The 17,927-nt window shown below is 42.6% G+C and overlaps 1 protein-coding gene and 1 long non-coding RNA gene across 9 annotated transcripts in view; one reads left to right on the plus strand and one right to left on the minus strand.

Annotated features, from left to right (window-relative positions):
- The window catches only part of ARMC2 (armadillo repeat containing 2), a 135,293-nt gene extending 121,118 nt beyond the window's left edge, over window positions 1-14,175 (plus strand). For 7 of the 8 annotated variants that reach the window (XM_073336949.1, XM_073336955.1, XM_073336953.1 and 4 more), the window contains 2 exons: window positions 7,239-7,399; window positions 13,792-14,175. In XM_073336949.1, coding sequence (XP_073193050.1) covers window positions 7,239-7,399; window positions 13,792-13,949 — 319 coding nt within the window. In that variant the 3' untranslated portion in view covers window positions 13,950-14,175. Of the gene's footprint in view, window positions 1-7,238; window positions 7,400-7,433; window positions 7,499-13,791 lie in introns of all 8 variants that reach the window. The other variant, XM_073336954.1, reaches the window with a different exon arrangement.
- Window positions 1,647-17,690, minus strand: LOC140908911 (uncharacterized). Its single transcript, XR_012158015.2, has 2 exons — window positions 9,731-17,690; window positions 1,647-8,824 (listed from the first exon to the last, which is right to left on the minus strand). It is a non-coding gene; the product is annotated as an uncharacterized LOC140908911 (long non-coding RNA).
- Between the last annotated feature and the right edge of the window lie 237 nt (window positions 17,691-17,927).

The raw sequence follows: 17,927 nt of genomic DNA on the forward strand, positions 1-17,927 counted from the left end.
GTAGCTCACAAAAGCTTATGCTCAAATAAATGTGTTAGTTTCTAAGGTGCCACAAGTACTCCTTTTCTTTTTGTGGATACCGACTAACACAGCTACTACTCTGAAACCTGTAAATATAGTTTAGGCTCTATTTATATTTTTTATATGTTAGGCTCTAAGGTGCCACAAGTACTCCTTTTCTTTCTCCTCATATAGAAGCTGTTCCATACCCTTAATCACTTTTATTGTCCTCCTCTGTACCTTTTCCATTTCTAATGTATGTTTTTGAGGTGGGGTGAGCAGAACTGCATGCATTATTCAAAGGGTGGTGTATCATGGATTTATATAGCAGCATTATGATTTTTTCTCTATTTATTTACCCCTTTCCTAATGGTTCCTAAAATTCACTTGGCTTTTTTGACTGCTGCTGCACATTGAGCAGATGTTTTTCAGAGAACTATCCATGTTGACTCCAAAATCTCTTTTTTGAGTGGTAACAGCTAATTTAGACCCCATCATTTTGTATGCATAATTGGGATAATGTTTTCCAGTATGCATTACTTTGCATTTATCAGCATTGAATTTCATCTACTGTTTTGTTGCCCCATCACCCAGTTTTGAGATCCCTTTGTAATTCTTCACAATCTGCTTTGAACTTAATTATCTTGAGTAATTTTGTATTGTCTGAAAACTTTGCCACTTCACTGTTTATACCCTTTCCAGATCATTATGAATATGTTGAACAGCATTGATTCCAATATAGATCCTTGGGGAACACCATTATTTTACCTCTCTCCATTTTGAAAACTGTCCATTTATTCCTGCCTTTTCTTTCCTATATTTTTACCAGTTACTGATCCACAAGAGGACCTTCCCTCTTATCTCATGACTGCTTAGTTTGCTTAAGAGCCTTTGGTGAGGGACCTTGTCAAAGGCTTTCTGAAAGTCCAAGTACACTAGACACACTGGACCACCCTTGTTCACATATTTGTTGATCCCTTCAAAGAATTCTAATAGATTGGTGAGGCATGATTTCCCTTTACAAAAGCTGTGATGACCTTTCCTGAACACATCATGTTCATCCATGTGTCTGATAATTCTGTTCTTTGTATAGTTTCAACCAGTTTGCCTAGTACTGAAGTTAGGCTTACCGGTTTGTAATTGCCAGGATCACCTCTGGAGACTTCTTTAAAAAAAATTGGCGTCACGTTAGACATCCTCCAGTTATCTGGTACAGCAGATGATTTACATGATAGGTTACATATCATAGGTAGTAGTTCTGCAATTTCATATTTGAGTTTCTTTAGAACTCTTGTGTGAATACCACCTGGTCCTGGTGACATATTACTGTATAATTTATCATTTTATTCCAAAACCACCTCTACTGACACCTCAATCTGGGACACTTCCTCAGATTTGTTACATAAGAAGAATAGCTCAGGTGTGAGAATTTCCCTCACATTCTCTACAGTGAAGGCCGATGCAAAGAATTCATTTAGCTTCTCCTCAATGGCCTTGTCTTCTCTCATTGCTCCTTTAGCATCTCACTCATCCAGGGACCCCACTGATTGTTTGGTAGGCTTCCTGCTTCTGAGGTACTTAATTTTTTTTTTCTGTTAGTATTTGAGTCTCATGGTACTTGCTCTTCAAATTATCTTTTTGGCCTGTTTTATATTGTTCCTTGAAAATCCTCCAAATGGAATCTGCTTATGTAGCAAACAAAACACCAGTATTTTAGTTTTTTCAGCAAGTGCTATAGGAAAACTTGAAATAGAAAAACCTTTACTAAGAACTACTCAGCTATTAGAATGTCACGCTTTTACAAAATAAGTCAATCATTAAAATAACTATGGATTCAGCTGTGGATTGACAAGTCATAAAGTGCCATACAGTTTCCACTTTTCAGTTGGCATCACCACAAATAGACAAGATGGTTCTACTTATAAGTACGAAGAAAGGAAGCAGTATTTAAAGCTAAGACCCTTCCGATCGGATACTGATAAAAAATAAATAACAACTGGTTGGCTTATCACTTACCCTATTTTTTTTTTTTTAAATCCTAACTGGTGGTGATAGCTGCTGTAATTATATATCCATAGAAGCAAAACACTTAATCAGATAATGTAGAATCCACTGCAGGTTACCATCAGTTACATAACTGATGAGTTAAACCAGAAATCAGTCTGTGGCCTGAAATAGGTAAAGTAACTAATCATAAATTTTAAAAATATATAAAATAGTTCACCCTGTATGCAGTTAGAATCACTGCAACACAATCTTTATTCCCTTTGTGGTTGCAAAAGTATTGATCAATTCTGTGAAGTCCAACTCGAATTTCAATAGGCAATAGAGCTAAAGCACTCAATTTCTTCTATGACATTTGAGACTAAAAATAGGTCTCACTGATCTTGGAGAAAGAGCCTTTAGCTGAAGCCACAGTAATAGGAATTGACAAATACATGATATACTGTGTAAACATTGGGAAATACTAAGTACAGTTTGTTCTTAATGATGTTGTTCAGAATCTAACGCAGAGTTTTTACTTCATCTTTATTCAAAATATGTTTTAATGTGACAAGTTCATCCACTAGGTTAGCTGGTAAGTCTGCTTCAGTTTCAGACAATTCTTTACATGCTTTTTCCAGAGAGTCGTCATCCCGTTTGGGAAATATATGTAAGAAGTCATACAAAGCTAAAATTCCCTTAAACCTGCTGTAAAATTCTGTAATGACAATGTTCAGAAGTGACTTTTAAAAAATCAGTCCTAAACTTGACTTTTGTATCCATTTCACCATCAGCTCCTCCATCTTCAGATAACTATTTCTGTCTCCCCCTTGAGTGAATAACTGGAAATGCTCATTCTAAATCCAAGTGAGGTGTCATTTCTTTGGCTTTATCAAGTGCTATATCGAAACCTGTTTCATGATAATTGTGGAAGGTTGCTGCTGCTGTTTCTGTTAATCTGCATGCCATACTAAAGTCCATATCATTTCTCTGAAACTGCTTGTTCATTGTGCTGATTTTGTTCAACACCCTGTACCACACAGTGAGGGCTACCATGAAAGAATAAGTAGATAGTTCCTCTTGCAGTCATTTTGCTTCTGAGCAAACCATATCGTTGGAGGTACAATTATGTAGGTCCAGGAGTGCATCCCAGATCTGGGAGAGCTGTTGATTAATAGCTTTTACAGCACCTATGTGTGCCTCCCATCTTTTTTCAGCCAAGGGTTTCAGGGGAATAGCCACATGCTTATATCCCACCTTTTAGAAGAGCAACCAAACAACAGTATACCAAATCATTTTTGGACTCAAGGAAAAAATCAGCAAGTTCCAGTTGTGAATACAAGGCCATATATGTATATATGGCACAGGAATGCACTTTCCTGATTTGTGCCTGCAAAACCTTGTGCTTGTCCCTTGTGTTGAACCATTATCAAAACATTGGGCTTTGCAGTATGTTATTTTAAGTCTCATGTGTTCTAGCTGCTTTAAAGTAGTTTCAGCAAGTTCTGCTCTGGAAGGGCCTTTGACATTCAGGAATTTAAGAAAAGACTCTTTAGTTAGATACTGTTTCTTCGTGCACGTCTACATATCAAAGACTTAAAGACCTTTGTTCCACATGAAAACAATCCAGTGTACAGTTGAACAACAGTACATAATTTTTTTTAAGTTTTCACTTCCATCAGAATTTGTTGTTTAATTTTTGGACCCATTTTGGGTGTCTTTACTAGATAATCATAGGACTGGAAGGGACTTTGAGAGGTCATCTCGTCCCGTGGCTCTCAACCTTTCCAGACTATTATACCCCTTTCAGGAGTCTGATTTGTCTTGTGTACCCCCAAATTTCACTTCACTTAAAAGCTATTTGCTTACAAAACCAGACATAAAAATACAGAAGGGTTATAGCACACTATTACTGAAAAATGCTTGCTTTCTCATTTTTACCATATCATAAAATAAATCAATTGGAATATAAATATTGTACTTACATTTCAGTATATAATATACAGAGCTGTATAAACAAGTCACTGAATATTAGTTTATACTAACTTTTTTGAAGCGTATTGTAAAACTAGGCAAATATCTAGATGACGTGATGTACCTCCTGGAAGACCTCTACATATCCCCAGGGGTACACGTACCCCTGGTTGAGAACCACTGACCTAGTCCAGTCCCCTGCACTCATGGAAGGACTAAGTATTATATAGACCATCCCTGACAGGTGTTTGCCTAAGCTGCTCTTAAGCATCTCCAATGATGGAGATTCCACAACCTCCCTAGGCAACTTATTCCAATGCTTAACCACCCTGACTGTTAGAAAGTTTTTCCTGAAGTCCAACCTAAACCGCCCTTGCTGCAATTTAAGCCTAGAATGCACATTTCCACCTGCCTTCACTTTATCCAAATGACCTGCCAAAACAGGATTATACTTAGTATCTCAAACCCTCTCAGGAATTATCTATTCCATCTATCTCCCAAATGTTGAACATCACCTGAAAATGGCAGATTTGTCTCACCAAGGAATAGGGTGACATATAGAAGTCACTGCAGTATGAAATACCAACAGTATTTCTTTCCTTTCGTTTCCTGCTGCAGCTTTTCATCAGTAGTCACAGAATTCTTGAGACAATTTTGCAGTTCTTTCTAGGCGAAGGAGCAGTTCATATGACCTTCATGCTTCCTTAGTTTAGGCTCCAACTTCTTCCAGTCTGACATACCATTTATGAAAGTTTCTGCATGATGGCCTGGGAGCTGCTCTGGCAGACAGACAGCAGGGAAAACAGAACAACCTGTCCGCTGCCCAGGAACACACCATCCAGCTTCGACTGACAGCTTCTCCATTTGCTAGTACACTTTCATAGTGTTGATCAGTGAAATGTCTGCCATGCTGCTGTGGAAAATTTAAAATTTCTTATGTCATTTGACTAGGTCCTCTCTCAACAAGATAATGGATGGAGTCTGAAAGTTCATGGGGACATATGGCGATAGTGCTGGATCTTGCCCCAGGCTGTCTTGTGATGAGCTGTGGCTTGGGACTTCTTCCTGGACACTTGTCTTCATGACAAATAGGAACTGATAGCTCATTGAAATTGTCAATGCTACTTCTCCCAGTGCTAGAAGGTGCAGATGTGTTCATCTCAGGTTTTCTTCTGAATTTTTAGTGCAGGCAGATATTATGGCCATTGCTGCACTTGATTTCTAAATGATCTTTTTCCTTCCCGGAAGGACCAGAAAAAGCCCAGGATCAAAATGCCACTTTACAGCTAGGCTGGTCTGCTGATGTTGCATAGTATCACCTCTGGTGACCTGGTGCTTTTTACTTTTGCTGACAGTTATTTTGGCTTTTTGATGGTAGATGGTTGCAGGTTCCCATTTTAACAGCAACTCTGCTAATGACAACTTTCTATTAATGGAAAGATTTTGCCTGGAACCAAATCCAGTTGACTGCAATGTTAATTGTTTTGGATATTGGCAGGCTTGCTGTTTATTGGCAACTTTTTGTTTGTTTTGACATGAGCCCTGTGAGCCCCCAGCATCCCCCCTTCACATGGAAAGCCTAGTCACAGGCAGAGTCCAGTATTGGTGGTGGACATGGGCTAATGTTTCACATCTAAACCAAGAGGTTTTACCTTTTTTTTTTTTTTTTTAATATGAATTCAGCTCAGCGGTTTCAGATGAATTTCACTTTGAGTTGTGGGACCAAATGATCCCCAAATTTCAAAGCTCCACTCTTCAGACAGTGCAAGCCCACCAGAATCAAAACTGAAAATAAGGGTCCAAATTCTGTGTTGTCTCTCTCATGAAACAGCACAAAAGAAGCAACTTGGGAACTTGAACTCTCAGGATATGCTGATTCTCCAGGATCCTGGGGCTCTTCCTTCTCTGATATATAGCTTGAAAGGAAGCAAAGGGCTTGATCCTGATCTCGTTCTTCAATTTGTGGTAGCTAGATAGAATGACTCTTTCACCAGGATTGATATTACATATATTCGGTCATTAGTGGGATGTCACACAGTGTGATTGGCCCCTTTAAGGAGAGATGGGGCTAGTCACACCTATGCCATAATTAATTAGCTGCTTCCTAGTCTGAGGGGACAGGACTAAGGAGGGTCAGCTGACAGCTTACTGGACTCCTAGGCCTTATGAAAGAACTGAAAGATCAGTCTGTAGTGGAATGACAGGGAATGGGGAGGCTCCTGTGGAAAGCCCTGAACCAGGGTTGCAAGAGGCCAGGGGGGAGGGATAGCTCAGTGGTTTGAGTATTGGCCTGCTAAACCCAGGGTTGTGAGCTCAGTCCTTGAGGGGGGCTATTTAGGGATCTGGGGCAAAAATTGGGGATTGGCCCTGCTTTGAGCAGGGGGTTGGACTAGATGACCTCCTGAGGTCCCTTCCAACCCTGAGATTCTATGATTCTATACTCCGGGGTGGAACCAGCCTGAGGGCCTATTGCTCTGTATCAGTGTTGGGGAAGACACAAGGAACAGCCTATTGGGCTGAGAACAGTACTCCAGGGAACCAGCCTGGAGGCCAGATGTTCTATCCCAGAGCCAGAAAGACTCTCAAAGGTAGTCCTCTTTATGAAACAGCGCCCGAAGGGTAGACTGAATAAAAGCCCTCAAGGGCAAAAGAAACTTTTTTTTGTTTGTTTCTTTGGGACGTTTTAGTTGGACTTCTGCTAACCTGAAAGGTGTACTCTGTGTTTGATTTAGCCACATCTCCCATACAGATCTGTGAGTGGAGAGCTGAGGAGACCTGCCTCAGGGAATGCTGACAGTGCCACATTTGTCCAGCAGGAGGTGCTATGGAGCAATCATGCCCCTATAACTAGATTTCCCCCTCACCCCACCCCCGAGGCTCATCCTGCCCAGGATTGTAGATGTGGCTTAATTCTGGAACCCTGCTTGTAAAAGAGACCTTTTCAAAACTGCCACTTTTGGGGCAAAAATCTATTCTTATCTGATCCACTCTGTACTGGCTTTGCTGTGCGGTAGAGTTCTGTAGCGGCTGTGATGTCACCAACAGAATGCATGCTGGTGGAACACAACAAGTAGGAACAGGTGGTCTGCTGTGTGGCCAGGCTTTACGGAACTTGAAAAAGAAGGGGCAGTAGAATGAGGAAGAAGGTAAAATCTTAAGCTTAGTATTGTGCTAATGCTAATGTTTCTCTGCACATGTTTTAAGACTAGTTTGATTTTGAATGGAACAAGAGAGAATAAAATTGAACAGAACATTAACACTTTTTTCCCCCATACTAACAGGTTAGTTGATTGTTTAAGAGACTTTGGGCCTACAGACTGGCAATTGGCTTGCTTGATATGCAAAACGCTGTGGAACTATAGTGAAAATATCACAAGTCCTGCATCATGCTTTGAAGAAGAAGATATCAATACACTCCTAGTGCTGCTTGCATCATTTTTAGGTAAGAGCTAACAATCTCATTACCTTTTCCTCAGAGCAGAACAAGACAGGAGTAAAACCAAGGAAGTATCTGTGCATGGGATGCAATGTATTTAAACAGGTTAGTGGTTCATGGATTACTCAATGACACAATGGCCTTTGCCCATTCACGGCAGCTATTATCTCCATGTTTTTCCATGCTTTTCCTCCTTCATCTCAGATGTAGGAAGTCACCAAGGTAGAACTGCCTTTTTGTACCATTGCCAATCATTCCAGTCCCAGTTCTGCTGCTTTGCCAGTCAGTAAGCTATTGACTTTCACCAACAGTCCTTTGCGTCTTTGACCCAACTGCCCTATATACTCACAGTGCAAAGTATAGGAACTGGAACTGGGCCCCTCTTCTCCTCCAAAGCAATGTAGGGATTTACAGAAGCACGTGATCAGACGTTCAGCTGCTTAACTAACCTTGATTGTGAATACAGAGCACACTAGGCGGCACAGGGGAATAAGACATTTCTCCTAATGCAACAAAGTGTGCAACTCTCCAGTGCTTATGTAGGCTGAGCTCATTGCACATGCCAGGGGCTTCTTGCAGTCCCCCAGAGGCCACCCTCCTATCTCCATCTATTTTCAAGACTCCCTGTAACCCCTGCCTTGCTCCCCCCATGCCAGGGGCTGTGTCCCAGAGAGAAAGACAAGCAGAAAAATGACATCAAGTGGCATGTAGATAAACTAGATCCTATTACCGCTTGATACATTTGTTTTCAAATTGTACATAATAGTGCATAGTTTCTGTACTTAATTTTACCCCTTTATTTTATGTTCACTACTTTGCTTTGTATTATACTCACTGAGTCAGCCTCTTCCAATTGCCTTTAAAAAAACAACAACAAACAAGCAAGAAAAATCCAAAAGAAAACGAGGCAAATCTTTGTTTAATTTTGATTTACAATTTTTTAAAATTTCTTGAAAAGTTTTATATATTACTGTTGAGGCAAGGATTGGATGGTAGTTGAGAAGACCTGTTAAGAAGTGAGATGCCCCAAAGTCTGCTGCAGACATTTCTAGACTGCGAGAAGTGGTTCATGTTTACTGCAAAGTTACTAAGTAATTTATTTGCTTTATTTTTCATTGCTTTGCAGTGATAGATGGCCATGTACTGCATGATAAGATAAGGCATCTGTCTAAAAATACTCATTGCACAATCAATAGTGCACCTCTTAGCATTTCTCTAACAAAAGCACAAACATGCTGGTCAGTCACAATCATTCCTGAAAGGTCTGCCGTCCAGTTGTGACTATGCATCTTCATTTTGGATCGTTCTTAATGTTTTCATTAAGGATTTTTCCTTTTTATTTAACATTTTCTTCCTCCAGCTATTAAGATATTGACACAGTACATGATTACTCCCATTAGCTTGTTCATCTGCCATCATGTGGGTGTCCTTCTGCAATTACAATTTTAGTTGTAGCATGTAAGGATGCTTATTTAAATCAAAATTTAACTTGAAAGTTAATCTTCCTCAAATTTATGGTCAGAAGTGACTGTACAAATGGGACTCTTACTCACCAGATCTGCGCTGTGTGTGTTGGGAGTCATCGTATGTTGGTAGTGACAACAGTGAGTTAATATTGGCCTGCAGCTCTCTCCTGCCATTATACCCACTATACACCTTGATTATTAGCAGTCAGGAAGGAGGAGGCAACTTCAGTCAATTAATAGACTGTATCTAAGCAGCAGGCCAGCCCTTTCCTGTCATTTGTTGGACTCCTGTGAGTTGGAGCATGGAGCAGCAATCACCTCAGTTCACTAGCCTCACTAACCATCTCTAGCAAGAAGATACATATAATAACGTAGACAAAGGTGAAGGAAAAGGAGAGTGGGAAATAAAAAGTCTGCAGAGAGAGAAGAGGGAGGAGGACAGCAGCAAGGAAAGCCATTCCTTCTTTCTGCCCCTTTTCAGACCCTTGCACTCTGAGTTGCAGAAGCAGCTCTCCTCCCCTTTCAAGTGGCTCTGTCACAGTCCATCCAGTGAATAACCTCTTCTTTCAGGGACAAGTGCTTTTTTGCTGCCCCTGATACCTTCTTCCCACTTGCTCTACTGACTGCCTCTGCAGGGCCCTTCAGCCTGGCACTTTCTCACTCTGCATAGTTGCTTCAGTTACCCCATTGCAGGAGTTCCCTCAGGAACAGCAGACCTGGGGCTTGTCTCTACCTTATGATGTTGGGCAACTTGGTTCCCATTTCCACATCATGCTTTTTCCTCCTCCCTCTTCAGTGGGTTTTAACGTGGCAATCCAGTTGTCCCCTACTTCATTTACACGTGGGTGGTAGAGGGTCTCAATACACTTACATTCCCCTATGGCCTGGTATTGTCCTCCTCTCCTGTGGGCATCCTCTCACATGTCACTCCTGCCCTCAGGCTGCAGGGATTCTCTCAGTTCTCATGGCACAGAGCCTGCACTCTATGCTCTAGTCCTGGGTTCCACCACACCATGAAGAAGCAGTGTGTTGATCTCACTCCTGGGATGGCATTCATGTGCTCTGTAGTGCAGGAGATACACCCTGTCAAGGTTCCTTCCCCACTCTGAACTCTGGGGTACAGATGTGGGGACCTGCATGAAAGACCCCATAAGCTTATTTCTACCAGCTTAGGTTAAAAGCTGCCACCACCAAAGTGTTACACAAAGAACAGGCAAAGAGCCCACATGGAAACGTCTTCTCCCACAAGCCCTACACCCCCTTTCCTGGGGAAGGCTTCATAAAAATCCTCACCAATTTGCATAGGTGAACACAGACCCAAACCCTTGGATCTTAAGAACAATGAAAAGCAATCAGATTCTTAAAAGAAGAATTTTAATTAAAGAAAAAGTAAAAGAATCACCTCTGTAAAATCAGGATGGTAAATACCTTACAGGGTAATCAGATTCAAAACATAGAGAATCCCTCTAGGCAAAACCTTAAGTTACAAAAAAGATACAAAAACAGGAATATACATTCCATTCAGCACAGCTTATTTTATCAGCCATTTAAACAAAACGGAATCTAACGCATATCTAACTAGATTGCTTACTGACTTTTTACAGGAGTTCTGACCTGCATTCCTGCTCTGGTCCCGGCAAAAGCATCACACAGACAGAGAGGACCCTTTGCTTCCCCGCCCCCCTCCAGCTTTGAAAGTATCTTGTCTCCTCATTGGTCATTTTGGTCAGGTGCCAGTGAGGTTATCCTAGCTTCTTAACCCTTTACAGGTGAAAGGATTTTTCCTCTGACCAGGAGGGATTTAAAGGTGTTTACCCTTCCCTTTATATTTATGACACACCCTGACTTCCACACTGAGAAGAGGGGTTGGGAGATTAGACACTCTCCAACTAGATGATTTGTACCTGGATACATACAGTAACTCCTCACTTAACGTTGTAGTTATGTTCCTGAAAAATGCTACTTTAAGCAAAACAATGTTAAGTGAATCCAAATTTCCCCCATAAGAATTAATGTAAATTGGGCGGGGTTAGGTTCCAGGGAAATTTTTTCCACCAGACAAAAGACTATATCTATCTATCTATCTACACACACATGCACACAGTATGAGTTTTAAACAAACAATACTGTACACAGCAGTGATGATTGTGAAGCTTGGTTGTGGTGGTGAAGTCAGAGGGTGGAAGAGGGTGGGATATTTCCCAGGGAATGCCTTACTGCTAAATGATGAACTAGCATTCAACTGTGCCCTTAAGGGTAAACACATTGTTGTTAATGTAGCTTCACACTCTACAAGGCAGCACAAATGGAAGGAGGGAAGACAGCATGGCGGAGGGAGACAGAGATGTATTTCCCTTTAAGTACACTGACCCCGCTCTAAGTACACTGCCTTTTTAAGTAGATCAGCAGGCTCCCTCCATTGTGAGCCCTGTTGTGTCCCCCATCCCGCTCTGTGGAGATGAAGTACAGAAGTGGGCGGAGGCAGATACCCTGACATTAGCACCCCTCTTCCTCACCCCCATCTGCACATTAAGCTGGAGGCTCCCAGGAGCAGCACACGGCAGTGGGGGGAGGGACAGCTGACCTGCCTGGCAATTGATAGCCTGTTGGGCGGCTGCTCCACAGGGAAGTTAGGGGAGCTGATGGGGGCTGCCGGCCCACCCTGGTTCCAAGCCCCCACCAGCTCGCTCCAACAGGCTGCTCTTCCTGCAAGCAGTGGAGAAAGCAGGTGACTGCCAAATGTTATAAGGGAGCATTGCGCAACTTTAAATGGGCATGTTCCCTAATTGATCAGCAAGGAAACAACATTAACCGGGATGACTTTAAGTGAGGAGTTACTGTACTTCCACAGAGGATCCCCATTCATGTGGCCCATCATTGTAATCTGCATCTCTGTGGGGAATCTTCAGCTCCAGGTCTGCGCTATTCGCTTTGGTCTAATCTCTGCCTCCTGTCCTTTCCAAGACTTTCATAGCCTACTTGCTGCAGTCGTTTGGGTACATACAATATGCTTCAATAACCTTTTGATCCAGGACCCTTCAGCCAGGATCTTTACCCATTCTTTCAACATGTTATGGATGAAAAGTGTAATTTCTACCTATTTAGTAGATACCTGTCTTTTGTCAGAGATAGTTAACTTGTATTGAAAACACACTCTGGGCTAGGTAATGCATTTCTCTCTGAGAACAAACATCAGAATCCCTTATCTGTCCTTTCCAGAGTCCACTCCCTGAGCCCCTTTGTGGTCAGATTCATTTTGAGCCTCTTTGGCAATGTTGCTGCTTGTTTGGATCTGATGTCCTGGCTTTGCTTTCATCTCCAGCCATTGCAGGGTTTCTTGCTGCAAAGACAACACTCTTCTCCTTGAACTAATTGCTTTTCCTTTCTATTAAGTTTTGGAAGTCCCTGTTTTGGAAGTAGCCTTCCCCCACTACTTTTGGTAGGGTCCAGCTTCTCCCATCCTTTCATCTCCACCCTCATAACCACAGTTGTTAGCATTGTAGGCTGTGATGTTCATTTGGGCATCTCAGTATGGGGGACTTGCAGCCCCCTGCCTTGAAATGCCAACTTCAATGTGCTGGTATTTCAGGCATTCCAAGCTCTCTCTTTGTCTTAAAGTTATGACTTAACCCAGTGTGACATCCACAGCCCTCTGCCCTTCTCAGAACCCCCCTCACATATGCTTGGGCAGAGCCCCATTTCAGAATATGGCCTTTGGATCATAGAGCTGCTGCCCAGGATCTCATTCAATTCTCTCTGATGGCCTAGAGGCCAAGTGGCTTCTATTCCATTAGAGGAAATGGCTGAGATCCTGTCATAGAGTTGGAATCAGTTCCCCTCCACTACATGCTCAAAGAATAAAAGTAAAAAGAGAAAGGCACTTGCTTTGCAAGGGGATGGGATCTACCACCTGTTCCCTGAGGTAACTGCTGGATTTGCCAAAATGTGGATTGCAAGTAGCTCTCCCTTGAGGCCTCTTCTGAACTGACTCAGCCAAAACTCAGTCATGTTGGGGGGGAAAAAACCTTAACTTAGTCCTCCTTTCAGACATTTGTCAAAAACCATCAGTTGTGCTTGGCTCCTGTAGTGGATTCCAAATTCTGAAGCATGTTCCTTCAAGTTCCACTGTAAGCCTGCCCTAATTTTTTTTTGTTTTTGTTTTTTCCCCCCTTACTTTCCACATCTGATAGTCAAGGCTGTTGCTGGGTAAAATAGGAGAAGAGGAACATAAGATTACTCACCAGTAATCCTGTTTGTCATAGTTTTCTTCTCCTATCGTACTTGCCTCCAATCTCCACTCACGAAGCAACATTTGAAGACCACCTGTCTAATCTTCTCTAGTCTACTCTTTCCTGTTCTTTCTTGCTTTGGACGTTTCTGTAAGATGGATAGGCTTAAATGCTGTATTGATCCGTCCAGGCTCCTATTGGTGGATCAGGGATATCGTTGGATAGAATTGGAGTAAACAACAAACCAGATTACCAGTGAGTGATTTATGGAAGAGCCAACACATCATAAATGAATGAGCTGGATTACCTCCCGGCTTGTACATCTATGAATTTGTTAGTACATTTAATTGTAGAATCTCTTACTGTTGATGATGATCAAACCAGAACAAGCGCAGCTTGACTTCAAATTCCCAAGCTGGCACTTAGGAAAAAAAACCTGTTAGTTGTAGACAACTGTTGTGAAGCCATTGGGAGGTGATAAATATAGACCCCACAATACTATTTTTTCTACTTATTTCTGTGAGCCCAAATGCATTCATGTTTTTCCATTAGAAGTAAGCTCCTCAGACAGTGGTTTTTAGTTTAACTCAAAGTTGTTTGCAAACTATGAATGTAGAACTGGTAAAAATTGTACATGCCCTAGTGGTAATACATAGGGTTTTTTTTAATTCTTCAGCATTGTTGACATTTTCCCCCATTGCAGATGAGGAACTAGCATTGGATTACAACTTCGACAGAGATTTAAGAGACTATCACAAACTGTATTGGGAAACAGAGTTCAAGCCTGTGGCACAGAAGCTTCTCAGCAGAATTCAAAGCCACCATTCCTTCCTTCAGCCTATCACTATGACGTCATTTTAACCTGGGGGCTGCTAAACTGTTAATACAAACCACAGAATATTTCAGCTGTTTTAAAATAGTAGTAGTAAATGCAAACAGGATTTGCTATTAATATATTGAAAACAACTCCATTAAGTGCTGATTATCTTTGTATGTAGATTGTATATTTAACTATTTCTGATGCTACCTATACATTTTCATTGGCAAACATGTTGGACATTATGGGGAAAATGAATAAAATTAATTTATCTCACAGCTAGACTGAATACTATCTTTTGAGAAAGTTATTTTATATAATATCACTTTAAACCTCTGCTTAAAAAAATCAAATAATTGAGGTAATGTGGCTTTTCTAGTAATTAAATTCTGTTGGGGGTTTCTTTGGTGGAGAAGTTTGTTTACAGCTGAAAAAAGACTATTTGAATAATTTGCCAAACTTACTTCTTATAGTTAGATTCCCCCCCCCACCCCCCCCCAGCAATGGGCACATGGGAAATCTCTGGCAGCAAGGAGCTATGCATTACAAGAAGATTGTTCTGCAGTACACTACATTTATCTACAGACTTGGGCTTAGTACTTCTTCTTGTTCATAAAATTCCATAGCAAATACTAGCTGAGCATGTACTGCTAGGTTACGTTTGGAGTTTGTTCTTTTCACAAGATGCTCTTTTAAATGACACACAAGAGCTTCAGTTTTTTTAAATGGTAAGATAGAATTTGTCTCCCTTTTTCACAAAAAGGGGAAATCATCTTTTTCCCTTCTCTCTGTATGCTCCTGGGGATTTCCCTCTTCATTGATGAGAGGGGAAACTCTCTAGCCTAAGAGAGTTAGCCTAAACTCTAAGCTGCTGGGAGATGGTCTCTCTACCATCCCCATTCTTGGCTGGGGCTTATTTTTCCTCTCTGCTGGAGGGATGATGCGCTTTACCCTTATCACAGGGAAGTTGGTGATCAGCTATCTCAGCTTTCTCCAGCTCTGATTTGGGCATGAATCTAATGGATTAGCCTCAGCCTTCTTTCTCCCTCTTTCTGTTATGCATGACTAGTCCTGGCTCTGTCCTTGAAATAATAGAGGAAGAATTTAGTATTATCGGACTAGTTGTGCAGAACAGAAAGGGAGAGAGAAGGCTGCCCCTGATCCACGGGATCAGTGCCCAGACTAGAGCTGGAGAGAGCTGGGGGACAGCTGATTGTGTGTGTTTGTGCTGTATATTCACTGTTGGTGCAATGCATCCTAGATACTTGTTTGGATACTTTTGGCCAGTAGTGTCCATTGGGAGTTGTGTGTCTACCATGTGTCTTAGTGCCCTCAGCTGCTGGGGGTATAATGAGCGGCCCTCAGTTCCTTCTCATTGCTCTTCACTCATGCATTTTACCCAGTGTTGTGTAAACAGTTGTAGTTAGGCAAAGTTAGGTTTTTTGATTTCAGCAGAAAGGAACTGCTGTTTGTTGTTCTTTGAGTAGCATCCCTAAGGGTGCTCCGGTTCAGGTGCCTCTCTAGCTGTCAGTCAGAGATTTCTAGTTTGCAGTGGTCCATTCATCCTGTGCATGTGCCTCCTTGTGGCAGACAAAAATGTTATATAGGGGTGCACAGGCAAATCGCCCTCAGTTCCTTCTCTACTGCCTCAGCCGGAGACAGACCACTCGCAGGTCTGCTTACAGCATATGCTGCCTTTTATCTTTCTTCAAAGTTTGTTAGTTTATAGTTGTAGGTTACTGTATAGTGTTTAGTAATAGTTTAGATGAGAGGACAACTTTCCCCCAGGAGACGTGTCTTCTCCTGGCAGAATATACCTGGTTTGTCAAGCTTCAAATGTTGCCTCTCTTGCCAGGAAGCTGTACGGGTAAATGATAGGCACTGAAAGTATGTCTGTTGCTGGGAGAGTCACTGGGAAGTCTTTCTTCCGTTTGTCCCTTATGTCTAGGAGTAGGAAGAAGAGGGAGAGAAAGCCAAGACTGTTGGCCATGGAATGTTCCTTGCAACTGCCCTCCGAGCCAGGGCAGGAGACTGCTGCTGTACATCTGTTCCCAGATAGATCCAGCACCCCATTAACCTTGGGGCATGCTTCCTCTAAGAAAGGTAAGTCTTCGAAGTATGCTGGCAAAACGTCTAAAAAGAGGCGCAAGGAGCCAGCTCCAAAAAAGACTAGGTCACCATTGAGGTCCTTGGTTTCTAAGGGTACTGTTGAGGCCAAGGACTCTTCCTCCTGTTCCAGCAAGCCCATGATGTCCCGGCACTCAAAGGAAAGGAAGCATGGCTCTGATAGGGCTCCTCTACCCTCCACCGGTAAGGAGGGCAAGCACAAGGTATCATTGAGATCAGCCCTGCCATTGACGCCAAAGCACTGTACTCAGTCATTGGTGCCATCGCACACCTTAACCCAGTCATCGGTACCAATGCAAGCATGGTGGAACCAATCTTGTATGCCACTCCCATTTCCTTATGGACCCCTGCAATGGGTCCATCCTCAGGTAGTCAAAAATCCTCTCAAATCTCAGTAGAAAAGAGTAGCTCAAGGAAGGGGTCACTCTGGCACCTATTCAGGCACCAGTCATCATCCCTTGGTCCCCAGGAATGGCCTGGTTCTGACTGCTTGGTACTGAGGCCCACCCTGTACAGATATCCCCAGTACCAATGTCCTCTAGTTGCCTGACTAGTGCCAACTTACTTGGTACTAAAATCCTTCATGGTGCTTATGGTGCCAGACTTGCTGTTGGTAGTGAAGGTACCGCCTTTGTTACTGAGCACAATCTTACGGTGCTCTTCATTCTCCACCTGAAACTGCTCCTTCTCTCACAGACAGCGAGGGTAGGGAGAAGTCACTAATTCAATCCACGGTAGTATACACCCAAGGGGTGTTGAGGGCTGCTTTTTTATTACCCCAGACATAAGAGCTTGAAGAGGGATACTATTCTCTAGTATCCACTCATAGGGCTACCTGCTCCATATTTCTATCAACACCCATGGTCGTCTTGGGCACTGTGGGGAAATTCATCAGGCCAAAAGGCCAGCATCTGCATCCTAATCAAGGGCTAGTTCCCCCTCACCACCACCTCACAAAGGAGCATTATAGCTAGCCCAATTTTCCCCACTCTGAACCAAACAGACTGCTCACAGGTGGAGGACCACACCATCATCATCCCCTGAGGAGGCTGTGATGTCCATCTCATCTGTCTCAACCCCAAATGATCACAAAGTGTTCCAGGACTTGCTGGATAGGATGGCTGATACCCTGGAGATTCCAGTAGAAGTTGCCTCCCTTACTGAATGAGGGAGGCAACCTAGTGACAGAGGATGTGGAAAAAGCTAATGTACTCAATGCTTTTTTTGCCTCTGTTTTCACTAACAAGGTCAGCTCCCAGACTGCTGCGCTAGGCATCACAAAATGCGGAAGAGATGGCCAGCCCTCTGTGGAGATAGAGGCGGTTAGGGACTATTTAGAAAAGCTGGACGTGCACAAGTCCATGGGACCGGACGAGTTGCATCCGAGAGTGCTGAAGGAATTGGCGGCTGTGATTGCAGAGCCACTGGCCATTATCTTTGAAAACTCGTGGCGAACCGGGGAAGTCCCGGATGACTGGAAAAAGGCTAATGTAGTGCCAATCTTTATAAAAGGGAAGAAGGAAGATCCTGGGAACTACAGGCCAATCAGCCTCACCTCAGTCCCTGGAAAAATCATGGAGCAGGTCCTCAAATAATCAATCCTGAAGCACTTGCATGAGAGGAAAGTGATCAGGAACAGCCAGCATGGATTCACCAAGGGAAGGTCATGCCTGACTAATCTAATCGCCTTTTATGATGAGATTACTGGTTCTGTGGATGAAGGGAAAGCAGTGGATGTATTGTTTCTTGACTTTAGCAAAGCTTTTGACATGGTCTCCCATAGTATTCTTGTCAGCAAGTTAAGGAAGTATGAGCTGGATGAATGCACTATAAGGTGGGTAGAAAGCTCGCTAAATTGTCGGGCTCAACGGGTAGTGATCAATGGCTCCATGTCT

Source organism: Lepidochelys kempii, chromosome 3 (genome assembly GCF_965140285.1).
Source record: "Lepidochelys kempii isolate rLepKem1 chromosome 3, rLepKem1.hap1, whole genome shotgun sequence".
NCBI classification, from domain to species: Eukaryota; Metazoa; Chordata; order Testudines; family Cheloniidae; genus Lepidochelys; species Lepidochelys kempii.